This window comes from Cataglyphis hispanica, chromosome 4 (genome assembly GCF_021464435.1).
Source record: "Cataglyphis hispanica isolate Lineage 1 chromosome 4, ULB_Chis1_1.0, whole genome shotgun sequence".
Lineage (NCBI taxonomy): Eukaryota > Metazoa > Arthropoda > Insecta > Hymenoptera > Formicidae > Cataglyphis > Cataglyphis hispanica.
In genome coordinates, this window is record NC_065957.1 from 4,762,397 (window position 1) to 4,780,027 (window position 17,631).

General features: G+C 28.2%; 3 protein-coding genes across 7 annotated transcripts; all 3 read left to right on the forward strand.

Moving 5' to 3' along the window:
- Positions 1 to 1,083: 1,083 nt before the first annotated feature.
- Positions 1,084 to 5,174, forward strand: LOC126849055 (probable tyrosyl-DNA phosphodiesterase). The gene is made up of 7 exons (XM_050590529.1): positions 1,084 to 1,270; positions 1,375 to 1,452; positions 1,525 to 1,889; positions 2,095 to 2,792; positions 2,885 to 3,427; positions 3,507 to 3,708; positions 3,869 to 5,174. Exons 1-7 carry the CDS (start codon positions 1,258 to 1,260, stop codon positions 4,013 to 4,015), a joined length of 2,046 nt encoding a protein of 681 aa, XP_050446486.1. The 5' UTR covers positions 1,084 to 1,257; the 3' UTR covers positions 4,016 to 5,174.
- Positions 5,175 to 5,523: 349 nt separating this feature from the next.
- LOC126849056 (protein THEM6) lies at positions 5,524 to 14,875 on the forward strand. 5 transcript variants are annotated; one of them, XM_050590530.1, is made up of 6 exons: positions 5,524 to 6,086; positions 6,165 to 6,272; positions 7,278 to 7,698; positions 10,938 to 11,152; positions 11,751 to 11,936; positions 12,882 to 14,875. In XM_050590530.1, the coding sequence occupies exons 3-6, from the start codon at positions 7,542 to 7,544 to the stop codon at positions 12,990 to 12,992; spliced, it is 669 nt and encodes a 222-aa protein (XP_050446487.1). In that variant the 5' UTR covers positions 5,524 to 6,086; positions 6,165 to 6,272; positions 7,278 to 7,541; the 3' UTR covers positions 12,993 to 14,875. The 5 variants fall into 5 exon arrangements, with proteins under 5 accessions (XP_050446487.1, XP_050446489.1, XP_050446488.1 ...); XM_050590532.1 differs by having other exon boundaries at positions 5,524 to 6,065; XM_050590531.1 differs by lacking the exon at positions 6,165 to 6,272.
- Positions 14,876 to 15,819: 944 nt separating this feature from the next.
- On the forward strand, positions 15,820 to 17,483 carry LOC126848876 (protein THEM6). Its single transcript, XM_050590151.1, has 3 exons — positions 15,820 to 16,081; positions 16,773 to 16,987; positions 17,075 to 17,483. Exons 1-3 carry the CDS (start codon positions 15,937 to 15,939, stop codon positions 17,309 to 17,311), a joined length of 597 nt encoding a protein of 198 aa, XP_050446108.1. The 5' UTR covers positions 15,820 to 15,936; the 3' UTR covers positions 17,312 to 17,483.
- The last annotated feature ends 148 nt before the right edge of the window (positions 17,484 to 17,631 follow it).

Sequence of the window (17,631 nt, forward strand, 5' to 3'; positions counted from 1 at the left end):
GTTTATGACTATGCATATATATTCTTGCGGAATAATTAATTACAAAAGTATCTTAATTTATAAATTAATTATTTATTTAACGGTTAATATATCACGAAGTCTTTCGTTATGCTAATTATTTGATTGTGCGATTCGATTGTTTTATTGCGTGTTCTCGATCCGAATCATTTAAATTGCGCGTTGAAAAGTCGAATAAGTCGATGAAGTGTTAGATAAAAAATATATTTTTAAGTATTTTTAAAGACATAATTATTATGTTTATAAGGAGAGAGAGAGAGAGAGAGAGAGAGATTTCTTTTATTCTTCGAGAAATAGCTTTAAGCGGAGCGTATTTATTGTCATGTATTTATTTTCAAAAATCTTGTAGTTTTAATTATCTTATTGTTTTAATTATTTATGCTTACGTAAATTTATATATAATCGCTTTTAATGTACATCGATACGCATAAGTGCATCCAATTAAATTCATAAATTACAAAATTAATTAAATAATATAATTAAGAATTAATTAATTAATTATAAAAAACTATGTGTATATGTATATAAATTAAAAGCATAATTTGATATTGCTTAAAATATTTTGATAATTTTGTTTCAAGTATAAAAAAAAAGTGAAAGCAATTTATTATACTTAAATATTTTCTGCACGTTGTATTTAAAAAATTAGGAACAAAATTATTAAAAAATTTATTGATGAAAATTTGTTTATTTTAAATATTTATAAAATTCATTTATTTTAAATATTTATAAAAATATTTTCATAATAAAACTTGTTATCACTGTTTTTAAGTTTATACTAAAATAACATAACATCACTCGCAGCTAATAAAATATTAATAAATCTTTAATATAATATTTCTTCGTATTTTTGGTCCACAATTATGGATTTAGCACAGAAAGGCACCAATCAGCAATATTACCATAACACCGAAAAGTGAACCTGGCCATGTAGTTCCATCGGCTCTGAAATGGATCCAGTTGACGCTACTGTACAAGGTAAACAAAGCATCTTTCGAAAAGCAGCGTGACCTCTCTCAGACTTCTCTTTGATACAAGGTACAAAAGTGCTTCTTGTCAATTGTAGAATGTGGCATCCATATGATTTATGTTTATGAGACAATTATTATTTGAAAAGAAAATTGATAAGTGTTATATATCACATTAGAATTATTATCGAGAGAGATAACAGCATAGTTTTCTTTATAGATAATTATTTTGCTTTCCTGGGACTAGTTTATAAATATTTTATTTATAACGATGAGTTCTAAAGGTAAAAATGGTTATGAACATTATATATTATGAACATTATATATATATTAAACTCTTGGATTTTGAAGTAATAAAAAATGATTTAATGAATATTTAATATTACAGTAAAGAAAATTTGTCCCTTTATGGAGAAATGTTATCGGAAGAATCCAATTCACTTTAGCGAAATGGCACATCCTCATTGTAACTATATAACTGTATTTTTTAATTATAAAGGCTCACAATACAACTTAATGATTATTATTTAAATTTCAGTGGAAAAGTTACTGGTACATCAACTTGATGACACAATAGAAATACCAGAGATTCTCCATTTTGTATGTGATGATCGTTCACAATTATTGGATCAATTAAAAGTATTGCAAATGGTACTTCGAAAGGAAAGAGACAAGATCTCTAATATCATACCTTGTATGAGTAATCTATCTTCTGAAGTACAATCTTCGTCTACTGCTACAGCAGATATTAAAGAAGATTTGAAAGAAAAAGTAGAGAGACACAAGAAAGCAATGATAGAGAACAGGCAAGAAAAACTCAGACAGATGGATGTGGCAGCACATGCTTTAGTGCCTATTACTACTTTAATTAATACAGACTGTGAGAATTCAGAAGACACCAGGGTTAGTGAAATAAAGAAAGAGTCTTTGATCTCTAAGTTGCTATTCTGTACATAGCTATTGATAAGTGTAGACTCTGTAAATGTATATGTATTTTGACGTATCGAAAAACATGTGCAATCATACTACATCTATTGGTATAAATGTATAGAATAACACTCTTAAGTTCTGGAAAATAAATATAATAAATATAAAGCTCTTTTTATAGGCAAAAAAAAGAAGTCGGGAAGTATCTACAGCTGCTTCTGTAATAAAAAAGATGAAACAGATGAGCATAGAGAACAGCAATCATGCTAAAGATAATAAGAAGAATATCAGTGATCCTCAAAGTAGTTCTACAAGTAAAGAACGAAGTACCAATTCTGAAAGAGGAACATCTATCATGGATATGTATGAAGCTTGTGATTCTGAAAAAACCAGAAAGGAAGTTAGAAAGAAAGCTATTCAGATGATGAGACGATCTGGGTATACGGTATCTGTTGTAGAACCAGGAGAGTTTGCATTAAAATATGCCTTTTCAGCACCTTATCATATATTTTTTACAAGAATTGAAAAATCTAAGGAGACTTACAATCAACAATTCTCCATAACTTTCCCTGAAATCCTTGACAGAAGTCTTGGAGAGATTGTTAACAGTCTTCATTTAAATTTTATGGTAGATGTTGGATGGTTATGTTTGCAGTATCTATTAGCTGGTCAACGTACTGATATGATGATTTTCTATGGTGATAGAGTAGACCATGAGAAATTAGGCTCCAACATTACTATGATACAAGTAGATATGCCTACTCTATTTGGTTGTCATCACTCTAAAGTCATGATATTTCAATACAAAGATGATGCAATCAGAGTGGTAATTTCCACTGCTAATTTGTATTCTAATGACTGGGAGAATCGGACACAAGGGTCTGTTAAATACTATTATTTGATATTTCTTGCTGACTATTTTAATGGAAAAATATTTATAGATAAATATTTTTCCATTATATTCTCATTAGGCTTTGGATTTCGCCTCACTTACCTCTGCTTCCGGAATCTGCAAATCTCAGTGATGGAGAATCCCCAACGGGTTTTAAAAAGGATCTTGAACGATATCTAAATAAATATAGACATCCGGCTTTAACACAATGGATATGGGCCGTACGAAGGGCAGATTTTTCTGCAGTAAATGTATTTCTCGTGGCTTCTGTTCCTGGAACTCATAAAGATGTCGAGATCGATTCTTGGGGACACAGGAAATTGGCATATGTCTTATCGCATCATGCTACATTACCGCCTGATGCTCCTCAATGGCCTATAATCGCACAAAGTTCCAGTCTAGGTAGCCTTGGTCCAAACTTTGAAAGCTGGTTGTCAAAAGAAATAATTCCGTGTATGTCAAGGGAGACTACTAAGGGCTTAAAGAGCCTTCCAAACTTTCAATTTATTTATCCAACGATAAAGAATTATAAGCACAGCTTCGATTTTCGAAATTTGTCTTGCTGTTTGCCCTATAGCATGCAAGTTCATTCTAAACAACAGTGGATAGAATCATATTTGTAGTAAGCTTAAAATATTTATATTTGTTTCGTTCAATTTTATGCTCTATAAGTATTTCTACAAAATTTTATGATTATCTAGCCAATGGAGAGCTAAACGAACAGGACGAGACCGCGCAATGCCTCATATTAAATCCTATACGAGAATTTCGCCCGATTTGAAAAGTATTCCATGGTTCGTGCTCACAAGTGCGAATCTGAGCAAAGCCGCATGGGGAGTCCAACGAAACAATCATTATATAACAAGCTATGAGGCCGGTGTTATATTTATACCAAAGTTTATTGTAAGTGCCATTATCATTTATTATTGTTTATATAATTTTTAACATATTAATTATATATTATTTAATTATCAAAGCGTTATAGCGTATTAAAAAAAAAGGACATTAGTTGATTAATATTAATCTAACTATTATTATTTCACTTGTTCATATTTGTATTTAGACGGGGACAACGACGTTTCCCATTGAAGACGAAGAAGACCCAGCCGTTCCGGTATTTCCGATTCCATATGATCTTCCGTTATGTCGATACGATTCTAGCGATAGTCCTTTTGTCAGCGAATTTTTCAATACTCTGGATAGAACGTAATATTTCGGATGATGAAAGCAGTACTTTTTTACTTCTTTTTAAATAATGGAATATTTTTAAATTATAAAAAGAAAGATTCACTCATTAATAATGGCATACATATTTATATTTGTTTACATATATTTATTCACATAAAATTATGGAATAATAAACGTTTTTATTCTTTTCCCGAGCAAAAGCATATTTCTTTCAAAAACATGTAGTGATTATTAATTTATGACTTTTGCGTTGGAATTTTTTCATCTCGTATTTTCTCAACTTAACGTTAATTTCCGATCATTAATTCTCTGATGTCTAGTATCATTATCTATAATAAATCATAAATCAATCGTAAGAGAGATGATTATGCACAAGGAGACAAAGCAAAAAAAAAATGACAGGCTGAAATATTAGGATGAATTCTCACGTGGTGCATGACTTTTTTGTCCGCCTTGATTTCGCCGCGAATTCATGCCAGCGTCGCATCAGAACGCGCTTTCCATAAAACATCAGCATGAAAGCGCTTCCTCGATACGAGGGCCGAAATGTCTTTCCTCGTGGTATTAGTGCTGTCTGTCCTGTACATGCTCAGCCTTCAAACGGCTGTTAATCATACCGCAATATTCTCGTATAAGTACGCGGCAATTATGTGTTCCGCACGCTGGGCAACACATCTCGTCGCGAGAAACAAATATGATTCATGGAAATATTTCTTATAAACAAATCCATTTCTGCGATTATGTGGCTTGTAATAATGCATTAGCAATAACGCAAACATGATGTACAGATCTCTCTTTCTGAAGCGTCTTCATTAATAATTCGTTAATTACTCTTAAAACAGATAAAGGAAACAGATATTTGACTTTTTCTATTATATCTATATTTCGATGTGTCAACATTGTTCATTTTCATACCTTATCTCGGCATGCACGCTCTTATCTTTTGTTATATTACATCGCATTTACAATTATGAAGGAATGTAAACATCACTTCCTTCAGTAAATACTAAGCGATTGTACTAAGCGATTTTGCAAAGTCTCGCATTTTTATCGATATTGCTTTGTAATAATCTTGTTACACCTCGTTACACACTGAATTTGCCAAGATTATAGATTGAAGTGGCGTTATTATTGACAAAACTTATGCTAATAAAATTCAATAATTTTTATTATGCCTAAAACTATTGTTTTTAATTAGCAAATTTAGTCAATATTATCAAATTAATATGTTTATCTAAAATTTAAACATTTACAAAATTATTTTGTTAGTTTAGCATTTTTCATACATTAAAGAAATTTAAATTTAGACTTATTAAAAATACAAAGTAAATACGCTTTTATTTATTAATAATCCTCTTTTATTAAATCTCGTTTTTTTAATAATTGATATTCTACTAATCTTTTATTATTTAAATAAAATCTTTTTACTAATCTTTTATTATTTAAATAAAATGTTTTTACTAATCTTTTATTATTTAAATCTTTATTTTGATTATTGACACTAAGATATATTAGTTATTTTTTCATGTATCAGCTTTTAATTATAGTCTTTAACTGGCATCCCGTTTTGTATCTGCTCGCCTTCGTTACCGGATCAATCTTCTCACGTTGAAACTCACCAGGAGCCGGATGACGTCAAAGTTCCACGAGCTCTAAACCTCCCACCAAGAGTCTGACTTCCTAGTTGGATGTCCTCGGCGCAGATGCGGTTTTCGGGTAGGGGCATCACGGCGTTAGCCGAGGACGTCGATCAGCAGTACGCGAGATGTCATCGATAGAATAGGACCGTCATCGGATCCTAATGGATTTCACTCCGCATACATATCGGAGCTTCGGTACCGGCAACCGTTCTCAGAAAATCTTTCCTAAAGACCATTAGATACTTTGTGTCAAAATTTACAGTATTGTTAGAAATATCGTAAATATTGACCAAAGAAAAAGTCGGAAGTGACACACTTTACATACACATGTGCTTGTGTATTACATAAAAGGTGAATTTCGTGCCTAGACGCTAAATTTTCGGAAAGAATAACACAATAGGCCCAGAACGTGTTACGCCTGATAATGCGAGGGTAAATACGAAATTATCGAAAGTAAGTTTCAATATAGTATAAAATTCTCTTTATCCTGTCTAATCTTTATTAATTTTCTTTTCTTTTCTTTTAAATTAGTTATCGAGTTAATCGCACATCGACGCTAATCATCCTCGATCCAATTTTCTTCCCTCGTTTGGACAGGGTGAATCCAACTTTGCAGTCTTCACACTCGTGATACTCTACGTAATATTTTTTGATAAATTTGGAGCCCCAATTTCTTAATATAATAAAATTAATTAAAATCTTCAAAAATTTTTTATTATGATATTTATTATATATATTTACATAATTTATAAAAGAACGATAGATAATTGAAATTATTAAAGTAACATTATATATACCTGGCAATGTTCTTAATCTTGTTATATTATAATTTTTATTCTTCAGTATTTCTCAACATGATTAGCAAGTATTGAAAATTCGATTAATTCGAGTAGTTTGATTATATTATTTTATGGGAGGTCGCTGTCAATCGGCTGTCAAGTCAGCAGAATCGATTAACATCGGTGTATCAATTTGTAAGTTCAATAATTTCTGAAAGTCCATGTCCGTTTGTACAAACATATATTTTTATATTGTTCGATATGAGAGATTTTATTCAATTATTTATAATACAGTTATTGCTCTTAAGAAAATTCAGTTAATCCCTGAGGAAGAGATCATCATTTCGATATTAACACGTTCATATGTACTGGACAGTCAAGGTCCAGATCAATGTTCTTGGATGATGAATATGTATAGAAATGTGTTATGTGTAAAGTAATGATGATTTAAAAAGACAAGCAATAGCGTGCAAATATATTCGTCATTGGCAAAACCATTTTTTTTTTTTTATGGGAAAATCTACGGTATATTCAAATATATTCAACAGGAAGTCACACATAGTTAGTCTTAAGATTAATATAACTATTTCAGAGATAAACAGTATTCTTTCCTTTTATCTTTAGAAGATTTTCGCGACTGTATTCCATTTTTATTTCTTATACATTTCTTATACATCAAATAAATTCAACAATGATATGTTTTATAACTATACTAACCACATCAAATTATCCACATACAAATGAGACATGCAAATCGTTAAATTTCAGTTTAAAGTTCTGACTCTCTCTTTCAGATACCTTTCTTGACTCTCTCTTTCAAGCAATCGAGAGAGTCCAAGCTTCTAATTTTAATTTCTATTAACAGATTCAGCAGAATGACATTAGCGAACGTCTTAAGATGAATCCGTCGATGTTATTGCAACTCGTCCAGAGTCTTTCGATATGGTGCGAGCGCAGTCTGCGTTTTTATTGACGAGACGAGAAACGCTAGTGAACGCCATCAACCGCTCAGACAAATCGATAAACCGGCGCGAGCTATTGCGGCAGTGTCGAGAATTTCCAAAGTTTCATCCACGATAGGGAGAAGGTCGACTTATCAGCGATTTTTGTAAGGCGATCGGCGATCAGGATGATGACTTGCTGGGTTCTCGTCGGCGTCTTCGCAGCCATAGTACTCATTTATGGCCTTTTCGAACTGCATTATTTCCTGCGAATATTCCTCACTATCTTCCTTGCACGCTATTGCAAGAAAAAAGTACACATTCTCGACGAAACCGTAGTTTATGGTACGTAAATCTTCTAAAAATGTATACATTTTTATCGCTTAGAATTGAATAATAATGCTTTATTATTTCTGGAAATTGCACTATTAATTCAGTTTTATTTAAAACAACTCAAAAGTATATGGTATGTAAATTTTAACTTATGATATGTAAATCTTCTAGCAAATACATTTTCATTGCTTAAAATTGAATAGTAATGCTTTATTATTTCTGGAAATTAGTGTTAGAATTAGAATTCATAATTAGAATTCAGTTTTTATTTAAAATGACTCAAAAATATATATAATAAATGTCATTAAAAATAATTTAATTTTAGTTATATGATATTTTAGCTGATGCCCGTAGCTTTGCTCACGTGAATTTTGAAATTTAGTATAATTATGTGTGATAGAAACATGAGTTGTTTGTAATATAATTATATTACGCTTATATAGTAGGATATCTAAATTTCAAAAATCGAATATGTTGAAAAAGTAAAAATTAACATTTTAATTTTTTATTCTAAAGTAAGTTTACATGTCAAATTTCTCCTAACGTCAGTAATTTTTAAGATATCGATATCACTAAAAAAAGTTAATACTCTTTTTTCAGTAATACATACTTACAATTTAATATTAATTATGTATTATAACTCAACTGTTAGATGTGAAGACAGAGTATTAATTAAAAAATTTATTAGTAAAAAAATTAATATGAAAAAAAATATTAATTTTTGATGTGAAAAAAGAATATTAATTTTTTTTAGTGATATCTTAAGAACTATTGACGTTAGGAGCAAGAAATTTGGCACGTAAACTTACTTTATAATGAAGAATGAAAATGTCAATTTTTACTTTTCTAACATCTTCGATTTTTAAGATATAGGTATTCTGATAAAAAAAAATCAACCCTTATTTTAACTATCCCTTAAGTGGATTTTTGGAAAATGGAAAAACACGTGTTTCTTTATTCTTAAAAAAGAATCTAAATACCAATTTTCACGTCTATAACATGTTCGGTTTTTGAGATATAGACCTAACCTCATGAAAAAAATTTAATCCCTTTTTTCACTCCCCTTACGAACAGAATTTTCAAAAATCCTTTCTTAGTGGGTGCCTACGTTATAAAAATAATGTGCCTTCCAAATTTCACTTTCTTAGATTAAACGTTTGAACGGGGCGTTGATGAGTCAGTCAGTCAGGACTTCTTTCTTTTATATACAATAGATTATACATCACACTTTGGTTTTAATTTATATTTGAAAAAATATAAAGCGGATATACAATATTGATATAGGAGATTTTTTTATTATAAAAATTGAAAAAATAACTATTCCTAAGGTCGTAACATTTAATTAATGTCATGGGGAGTATGTAAAAAAATATTTTTATATAATATTCTTTATGGTTCTTTATCTTTCAATAATTATTCTCATAAAATGGTTTAATTAATAAAGTTTCTATAAAAATCATATGTAGAAGATCTTTCTATTCAATAATTTTTAATGTGATCAATATAATTTAGCATTTGTTAATAACATCTCAATTAAGGAGATGGTTACAGTAAGCGAGCAGGTATGTTACGTTGAGAGTTTATCGTTACGATATAATACAAGAATCCTTATGATTTGCCTATTCATGAACCTTGACTTACTGTGTGGGGAATCAGCTGGCCGGTAGGATCGGTTTATTGCAAATCCGGAGTAGTATTGATTGCACATTATAATGAGCTTAAACATCGTAAAATTTTCCACATTTCTTTACGTAAAAAACGCTTACCTTTGCAATTTTATGCATAATATACATTTTTGTTATATAATTAACTAACAATTTGTGATTGTGTTTCCGTACTTATGCAAAAAAAAAAAAATACATAACGTGTGCACAAAATATGTTGAAAAAAATACGTTGTAAAAGAAACTTCCGTATTACATTGTAGAAAAACATGTAAAAATAATCTAGCGTAGGCATGTCCAATCTGTCGATCGCGTGATCTTATTGTTAGTCGACTGCGATGTGATTTTTATTTATGTTAGTCAGAAATAATATAGTCAGAAATATATAGTTGAACTAACGTCGAAAATCAAAAGTAGAAATAAAATTGAAATTTTGATTGAATTGACATCAAAATTGTATAAATTGTTAATGAATCTTCAACTGTCATTTCGACATAATTTTAATTATTAATTCAATCAATTAATTATACAATTATTATATAGTATTATATAATAATTATATCAATTATTATAAATCAATTATCAATTATATCAATTATTATATAGTAATAATTATAATTATTTATTATAATTATTACTGTATTAAAATGGCCTTCAAATAAAAAATCACTTTAAATCTTGTTTATACTATATTTAAACTATATAATTCATTATAAAAATAAACTTAGAATTCTACTAATATTTATTAAATAAAAAACACTTAAAAAATAATTATATAAAAATACATATTATTTTATTTTATATATATTACATACATAATAAACAGAATTCTATTTTGAATTCTATCGCAAATTATATTAAATTATATAAGTATCGTGTAGACATTTTTATAAAAAATCGGAAAAAAGATTATTTTAGATATATGTATAACTATACCAATGGGAGAATTTTTAAACCTAAGATTAAGATGATTGACCTGTAACTTTAAACCAAAAAAAATGAAATGCTGTGATCAAGTGATGTGTTTCTCGGTCATGAAAGTCGATCACACTTTAGTAAAGGTTGGGCAGGCCTGGTCTAGCGAATATTGCGAACATATCTATTAGCTATTTGTGATTATACAGATGCTCAATCAGTTCTGCATCTTTAATTCCCTTAACTTAACTTCAAAGTTAAAGTCAACGATGTCTTGAAATATTATCTTGTCGCGTAATTTCTGGTTTCGATCCTACAATCGTACAAAAAAAAGTTTGATTATAACTTTGCATAGCCTTTCAGAAAATGTGTGAAAAGAAAGATTTTTTAATTATAAACCTATCTATTATTATATATAGATATTTTTATATTATTATTAGACATTTTCTAGTGCAAAACACTGAGGATTATAATTTATTTGACTTTTGCACTTTTATTGGCATTGTTTCATTCGTATTTGTTCTATCTCATTTTATATGATGTAACACTTTAATTACTTAATTGACATGCAAGCATTTATATTAAAAATCGAAATTATATATAATCAAGGAATAGGCATTATACATATTTTATTTTACGATGTAGAGTTTTTATAATACATTTATTTTTACAGGAATTTGTACCACCACCGACGTGGACGCTTTTCTATATCATATGAACAATGCAAGATATCTTCGCGAACTCGATTTTGCGAAAGCCGATTTCTATGAGAGAACAGATTTATATCGAGAGGTTTGTTCTCAAGGATCGGGCGTCGTGCAAGGAGCTACAACTATACGCTACAGACGCTTTATCAAGCCGTTAATGATTTTTAAAATAACGTCCAAGGTAATTTAAAATTAATACAGATACGTGATTTTTGAACATTTTTAAAAGATTATAGAAAATCGATATTTATATAGTGCATTTATCCGTCAAGAAAAGTAGCAAAAAAAAAATATTAAATTATTCTGTGCAATTAATAATTATTTATTCTTAAAAAGTAATATAAAGTAATATAAAAGTAATATAAAAGTAAACTTATTGATGGCTTTTTTCTATAACGTCAATTAATTATCTTAATATATTAATTATTTTAATATATTTACTTAAAACACTTTACATTATTTCGTATGATCTGCCATTAAGCGATAATTTGATAGATCGAAAGAGTAAAAGAGTAAAAAGTATGAATAATTTATTATTAGTTTGATGTAAAGCAAGCATTTGAAATTGGTTCATAAATATGGTAATGTCATTTTGTATGTATGTGTGTATGTCATCAGTTATGTTATATTAAGGAAATTAAATAAATCAAGTTAGAGTCAAATGATACATCGCTTTATATATTTTTTAATAAATTTGAAGTATTATTGACATTTTGCCTGAAGAAGTAAAACTTTGAATTTTATGTAATAAAATAATTAAACTATCTATATTTTTATAGATTATTTATTGGGACGAGAAAAGTTTCTTCATGGAGCATCGATTTATCACGCCGAGTGATGGTTTCATAAGAGCCATTGCGATTTGTAGACAGAGACTCCTTGACTGTAGCGCTGATACTGTTATCGGCGCTTTATTGAACCGTCGGGTGAAACAGAAAGAAAATATTGAAGCAGATGTAACGCAGGTAGGAATAAATTGCAAAACACATTTGAAAATGTCATAAATATCATTTAATTACGCAATTCCAGCATTATAAATATTTTTATTACTATAGACTGTATATCATTAGCCCAATAGCATTTATAGTGATTGATCAAATCTTGTTTTATTTTCAGTGTAATAATTATTTAAAGCGACATAATCATTTAAACTCTCGAAAAATGAGTACATTTTCTATATTTTTTTTTGCAGCCCAACGATTTGATAAAAACTTTTTTCTTACAATATTAATACAATATTATTAAGTACTTAAATAAAAATTTGCAGTTTAAAAGAATTTTTTTTTGAAATTATGCAAATATTTGTAGATTTACTTATTTTGATTTATTATTAACTATCATTTATGCACGGTGTGCATAAAAACTCGGGCTGCGTTCAACGGATTGACTTCAAATTTTACATGCAAATTCTTAATAAAATTCCGCATCTGCTAGCAAAGCCTTTTCTTAATTTGATTCTCTATTTTATGTTATAAACAAAAAATAGATGGATTTTTTAAAAAAAAACAAAATTTTTTTCAACATGCCACCATTTTCTTATTTTTTTTTTAAATTTTGAAAAAGCTTGGATAGCAAGTAGCTATTAATATATATATTTAATAAATAAGAAAAAAAACTTGTATTTTTGATTTCAGATATAATAAACGAATGCACACCGTGCAAAATATAAACCTGTAAATTTTCATTTAAAAAAAAAATTTTTTTAAGCCAAAAAATTGTATCTAAGTATTTAATAATATTGTATTAATATTGTAAAAAAAAAAAATTTTTATTAAAAATTTTTGGTTGCAAAAATTTTGCGCTGCAAAAAAATCTAGAAAATGTACTCATTTTTTGAAGGTTCAAACAGGTATGTCCCCTCAATTGAAGATTATAAAAATAAAGACAACAATATGTGTCCCATATTCTAGGTACCTCCTGCGAAGCCAGAAATGCCACCCGAAGTGAGTAGATGGATAGAGAGCAACGAGATATCCTCGGCAATGTTGAGACAGGAATCGATCATTACAACGCATTGCTGACAAAACGATGCCGCGACGTCTAGCAATGACGTCGTTGCGACACCAATATACACAACTACAACCGTGTAATAAATATCAGAAAATGCGATATTGTTGATCTCCAATCTTTAATCATCGGACGACATCCTGGCGGGATTCCGGAATGATATTTAGTGATTCTAATAACTTAAATGTTTAATTATTTAACGATATAATGACAAAAAACTTAGCGCATAAAAGTTTTCGGGCGAAGTAAACGATAAAAATAATCTACGATGAGATTTATGTATGAAACTACGATTTAAAATGTCCACGCATTAATGCAGAATAAAAATAGTTAATTTAATCGCGGAATGTGATTTTTCTCTTGCTTTGATAATCTACTGAAACGTGGATTAGATAAATTAAAAAAAAATAATTTAGCAAAATTCACAACAAGAAATTCGTAAGAAATTTCTAAAACAAAAACGCGAAATTTAAAATTGTTTCTGTTATTTTTATATATTATATTTATATAATATTTTATTTACACATATAAATATAAAAAAGATGATGTAATACTTAAATTAAAATGTTAAAGTGTCAAAATCTGACCTTGCAGATTATGAAAATTATTGCGCCAGAGAGTTCGATTAGATTTTCAACAGCTGGCGTCACATACATGTAACAAAGTACAATATTAATATAATATTTAATATATTATATATACGATCTTTCAAGTGACAACTCCAGCTATTATTTACACATAGCATTAAAGCATTTATATTGCGTTTAAGTATTGTATTTATTAATTAAAAATAAGCGTTAATCAAGTGCATTTGCATCATGTTATTTATTATTATGTTATTTAAGATTTAGAGCCGATGTAAGTATTTTTGTTGCTACCAAAAACATTTGTAAAGTTTATGGAGATATTACAGAGACTACTAAATATAATTAGAACATTATTGATTAAATTGATAATTAAATCATTATCCACTTCTATTGGGCGTTTAGAACGTCGTTTATCTTCTAACAATAAATTAAAATCATCATATTTAAAACATGCATTTTCTAACTGTTTTAGTACAGTATCTTTATAAATTTTACAAATGCTGTCGATAGCAGCAGAAACATTTACATATTTTCTAAACTTAATATATGACGCAAATACATTTTTTAACGCTCATTTTTAATTAATATATGTATCACTTAAACGCTATATAAGTGCACTAATGCTATGCGTAAATAGTAATTGAAGTTGTAATTCTAAAAATTGTATATAATATATAATGTATAAATAATCAGAGAATTATTGAGTATTACATGTATGTGACGCCAGCTAAAAATCGAATCAAACTTTTTGACTGATCCAATAATTATATGTATAATATTTTTACATCAAAATAAAATAATATCTCAAAATTAAAAGCGAAATGGATTTTTTTTGCCATTATTAAATTATCTCATCAAGAGAGAAAAAAATTGTGAATATATTAACATTACAAAATATGCATTATATAAAAAGACGTAGAATATTTAATGCGCTACTAGCGATAACTGATAAAATATACATATGTATGTATATGTATGTATATATATGTATATGTATGTATATGTATGTATATGTATGTATATATATGTATATGTATGTATATGTATGTATATGTATGTATATATATATATATATATATATATATATATATATATATATATATATTTTACACTATAAGTTATATGCTACAGCTCTGAAATTTTGGTATGTAGTCGCCTCAATGGAAAACGTATATATACGGCAGGGAAATAACAATTGTTACTATATAAGTATTTACCATGTAACAATGGATGCCTGCGTACTTACATAGTATATTAGGTGCCTTCATACATTGAAAGAAATATCATATAAATCTATTAGATTAAACACATTGTTTCGTCATAATTTTTCCTTCCCTTTATCTATAATTTTATCTTCATTTTATCTTCACATAATTTTTCAATTTAATTTTCTTTTGTGTATTACGATTATGGACCTCGTCTAATCGGATATGCAATTGAATATAAAATATAAAAAATATGTGTTAGCATAATTAATTGAGGTCTATGTTTAAGCAGGGTCACTGATTTATCAAGACAGATAATAAGAATCTTACATATTTTTATTCTCCTTAAATCAGCGTATTGTATCAAATGTTCCATAGAAATTGATAAAATTTAATAAAAAAACTGGAAAATTCCGTTCTTAATGTAATAAGTTGATTTTATCTTAATTCTTTATTTGAATCTGATAATCAGAGAATGATTGCTAAAATTTAGATAATTGTAAAAGAAGTTTTTAAATTAATTTATTATTTGACAAATTATATATTTGTCAAAATTGACTCGGTACGTACTTATCGGAAAATCTAAATAGAAATATATTTTCGGAACTCTTATGTGTGTTTATATAAAACTATATACATATTATATGTATATTTTATATACATGTACATATACATATATATATATATATATATATACATGCATGCATGTATGTATGTATGTGTATAAATTCCTTTCAATAAAAATATCAGTAATTAATGTAAAAAAAAAAAAAAAATAGAAATAGTAATTATCTACATAGTAACTAATACCTTTCTCTTTTTAGTACATTTAGTACATCAATAAATTGATGTACTTTTAACACATCAATAAATTCATCATATAAATGCGTTACATAAATGTGATATTATATTTTATAATTCTGTTATAATTTTATTTTTAAATTTTCGATTTGATTGCAGTGCTTAAACACGCTTAATCGTGACAGAATATTGAAGCGTCTCTTTTTTCTCACGCTATCTGAACCGGTTCTCCCGTACATCGGAGGTCGCAGACGTATTGTACTATTCACGTTCTCAGTTCTCTGCTGACCGTAAGAAAGCGTACATCGAGTTTGCGTGTTATCGGTGTTTTTCAGATAAGTATATAAGCTAGTAAAAAGTTAGCAATGCTGTGCTCTTGTGGTGTGGCAATAATCGCCATTCTCTACTTCCTATTTGATGTGAACTACTTTGTGAGAATTATCGCCACTGTCATGTGGGGCAGACTCTTCGAGAAAAAGAAAAAACTCTTTGACACGACAACGATTTATGGTAAATTATAATATTAATTTTGTATTAAAATACACCGATATTAATAAATTGCTTTAGTAAATCTCGTGCAAAATTATCATACTTGCATCATCAGAATCAAAGTTTACTAATAATAATATTATATTAAAGAAGGTAAGCTGTAAATATATTACAGATGATATTTTGCAAAGATTAGGTTTAATATATGCCTTTTCGTTCGCGCTTTTTATACGCGTATATATCCATAATTCATTATTATTTAAATGAATTTATGTTTTATGACATGTGTTTTATGACAATGTGCTTGTAATGCAAATGTTTGCACATTTTATAATGTGGAATAAGTCAGCAAATAACTGTATATTCAGTGTTGACATATATATATATAAGTGTCAATATATTTTTTGATTCTATAGAACCTCATTCATTCGTATAAAGATTTAATTAAATATATAAAATGTATTTTGCAAAATTATTATGTAATAAACTCCGAGAATTTATTTCTTATATGAAATTTTTAAACATTTGATATAATTCATTTAAATACATTAGAATTGAGAGGCAAACAATTTTAATTTCTAAAATCTAAAAATCTTTAAAAATTGCGAACAATTTAATATTTGAGTAAGGAATTTAAGCTGTTTGAGTTATTTGAAAAATTCAGATTATTTAATTAATAATATAACTGATACAAGAATTTCTTTTATTTCAGGTATCTGCACTACTCAGGATGTTGACCTTGTTTTCAAACACATGAATAATGCGAGGTACTTGCGCGAGTTGGATTTTGCGCGTTTTCATTTTTATGATAGATTAGGAATATATTCAGCGATCGTGAAAAGAGGAGGTAATGCCGTTCAAGGTGCAGCCACTATAAGATATCGCCGCGCAGTTCCTATGTTTATGCCGTACAAGATCACGACAAAGGTTACGATCGATACTTTTTGCACTCTATTGTTTCTGTATTTAATAGATAATTCTAATTAAGTCTATTTCGATCCTCGTTTTTTGCAGCTTATTTACTGGGAAGATAAACACTTTTATATAGAGCAACAGTTTGTTAGTCTCACGGATAATTTTGTTCATGCCGTTGTATTAAGTAGACAAACTGTAACAGGATTGAAAGTACCGATAACGGATATAATTGCCGAAATTGAGCCAAAAACACGTAGACCAGAACCCACCAAAGAACTTCAGCTATGGCTGGAATCAATGGAAGAATCATCTAAAAAGCTTAGAAAAAAGGAATGATAAAAGATATATATCATTTTTATTTAATAGCATAATTTTTAAATTATGTTATTTATGTTTTTTTTTTCATTGTTAGAACGGTTTGTATTTCGGTTTGTTTCTGGTTACATTATTAAAAGATGTCTCTCAAGATGTATCTAATATTTTATCATCGTTAATAGATTATCTTTTTATAATGTAATAATTTTTTATAACGCTCCGTCTTTTGAAGTTCTTTTTTAAATATTATTTATAAATATTTAGAATTGTATTGAAAATGATTGTTGATGAAGTAACAAATATTTTTAAATTTTTAAATTGATTTTTAAATTGAAATTAAA

Bases quoted from the DNA above. Each gene is read 5' to 3' on its own strand.
- LOC126849055 (XM_050590529.1), top strand. The intron at 1,890-2,094 runs GTTAGTGAAATA...CTCTTTTTATAG, and splicing joins AGAATTCAGAAGACACCAGG to GCAAAAAAAAGAAGTCGGGA. The intron at 3,428-3,506 runs GTAAGCTTAAAA...ATGATTATCTAG, and splicing joins TGGATAGAATCATATTTGTA to CCAATGGAGAGCTAAACGAA.
- LOC126848876 (XM_050590151.1), top strand. From the start codon at position 15,937: ATGCTGTGCTCTTGTGGTGTGGCAATAATCGCCATTCTCTACTTCCTA. The intron at 16,082-16,772 runs GTAAATTATAAT...CTTTTATTTCAG, and splicing joins TGACACGACAACGATTTATG to GTATCTGCACTACTCAGGAT. The intron at 16,988-17,074 runs GTTACGATCGAT...CGTTTTTTGCAG, and splicing joins CGTACAAGATCACGACAAAG to CTTATTTACTGGGAAGATAA.
- LOC126849056 (XM_050590530.1), top strand. From the start codon at position 7,542: ATGATGACTTGCTGGGTTCTCGTCGGCGTCTTCGCAGCCATAGTACTC. The intron at 7,699-10,937 runs GTACGTAAATCT...TTATTTTTACAG, and splicing joins CGACGAAACCGTAGTTTATG to GAATTTGTACCACCACCGAC. The intron at 11,153-11,750 runs GTAATTTAAAAT...ATATTTTTATAG, and splicing joins TTTTTAAAATAACGTCCAAG to ATTATTTATTGGGACGAGAA.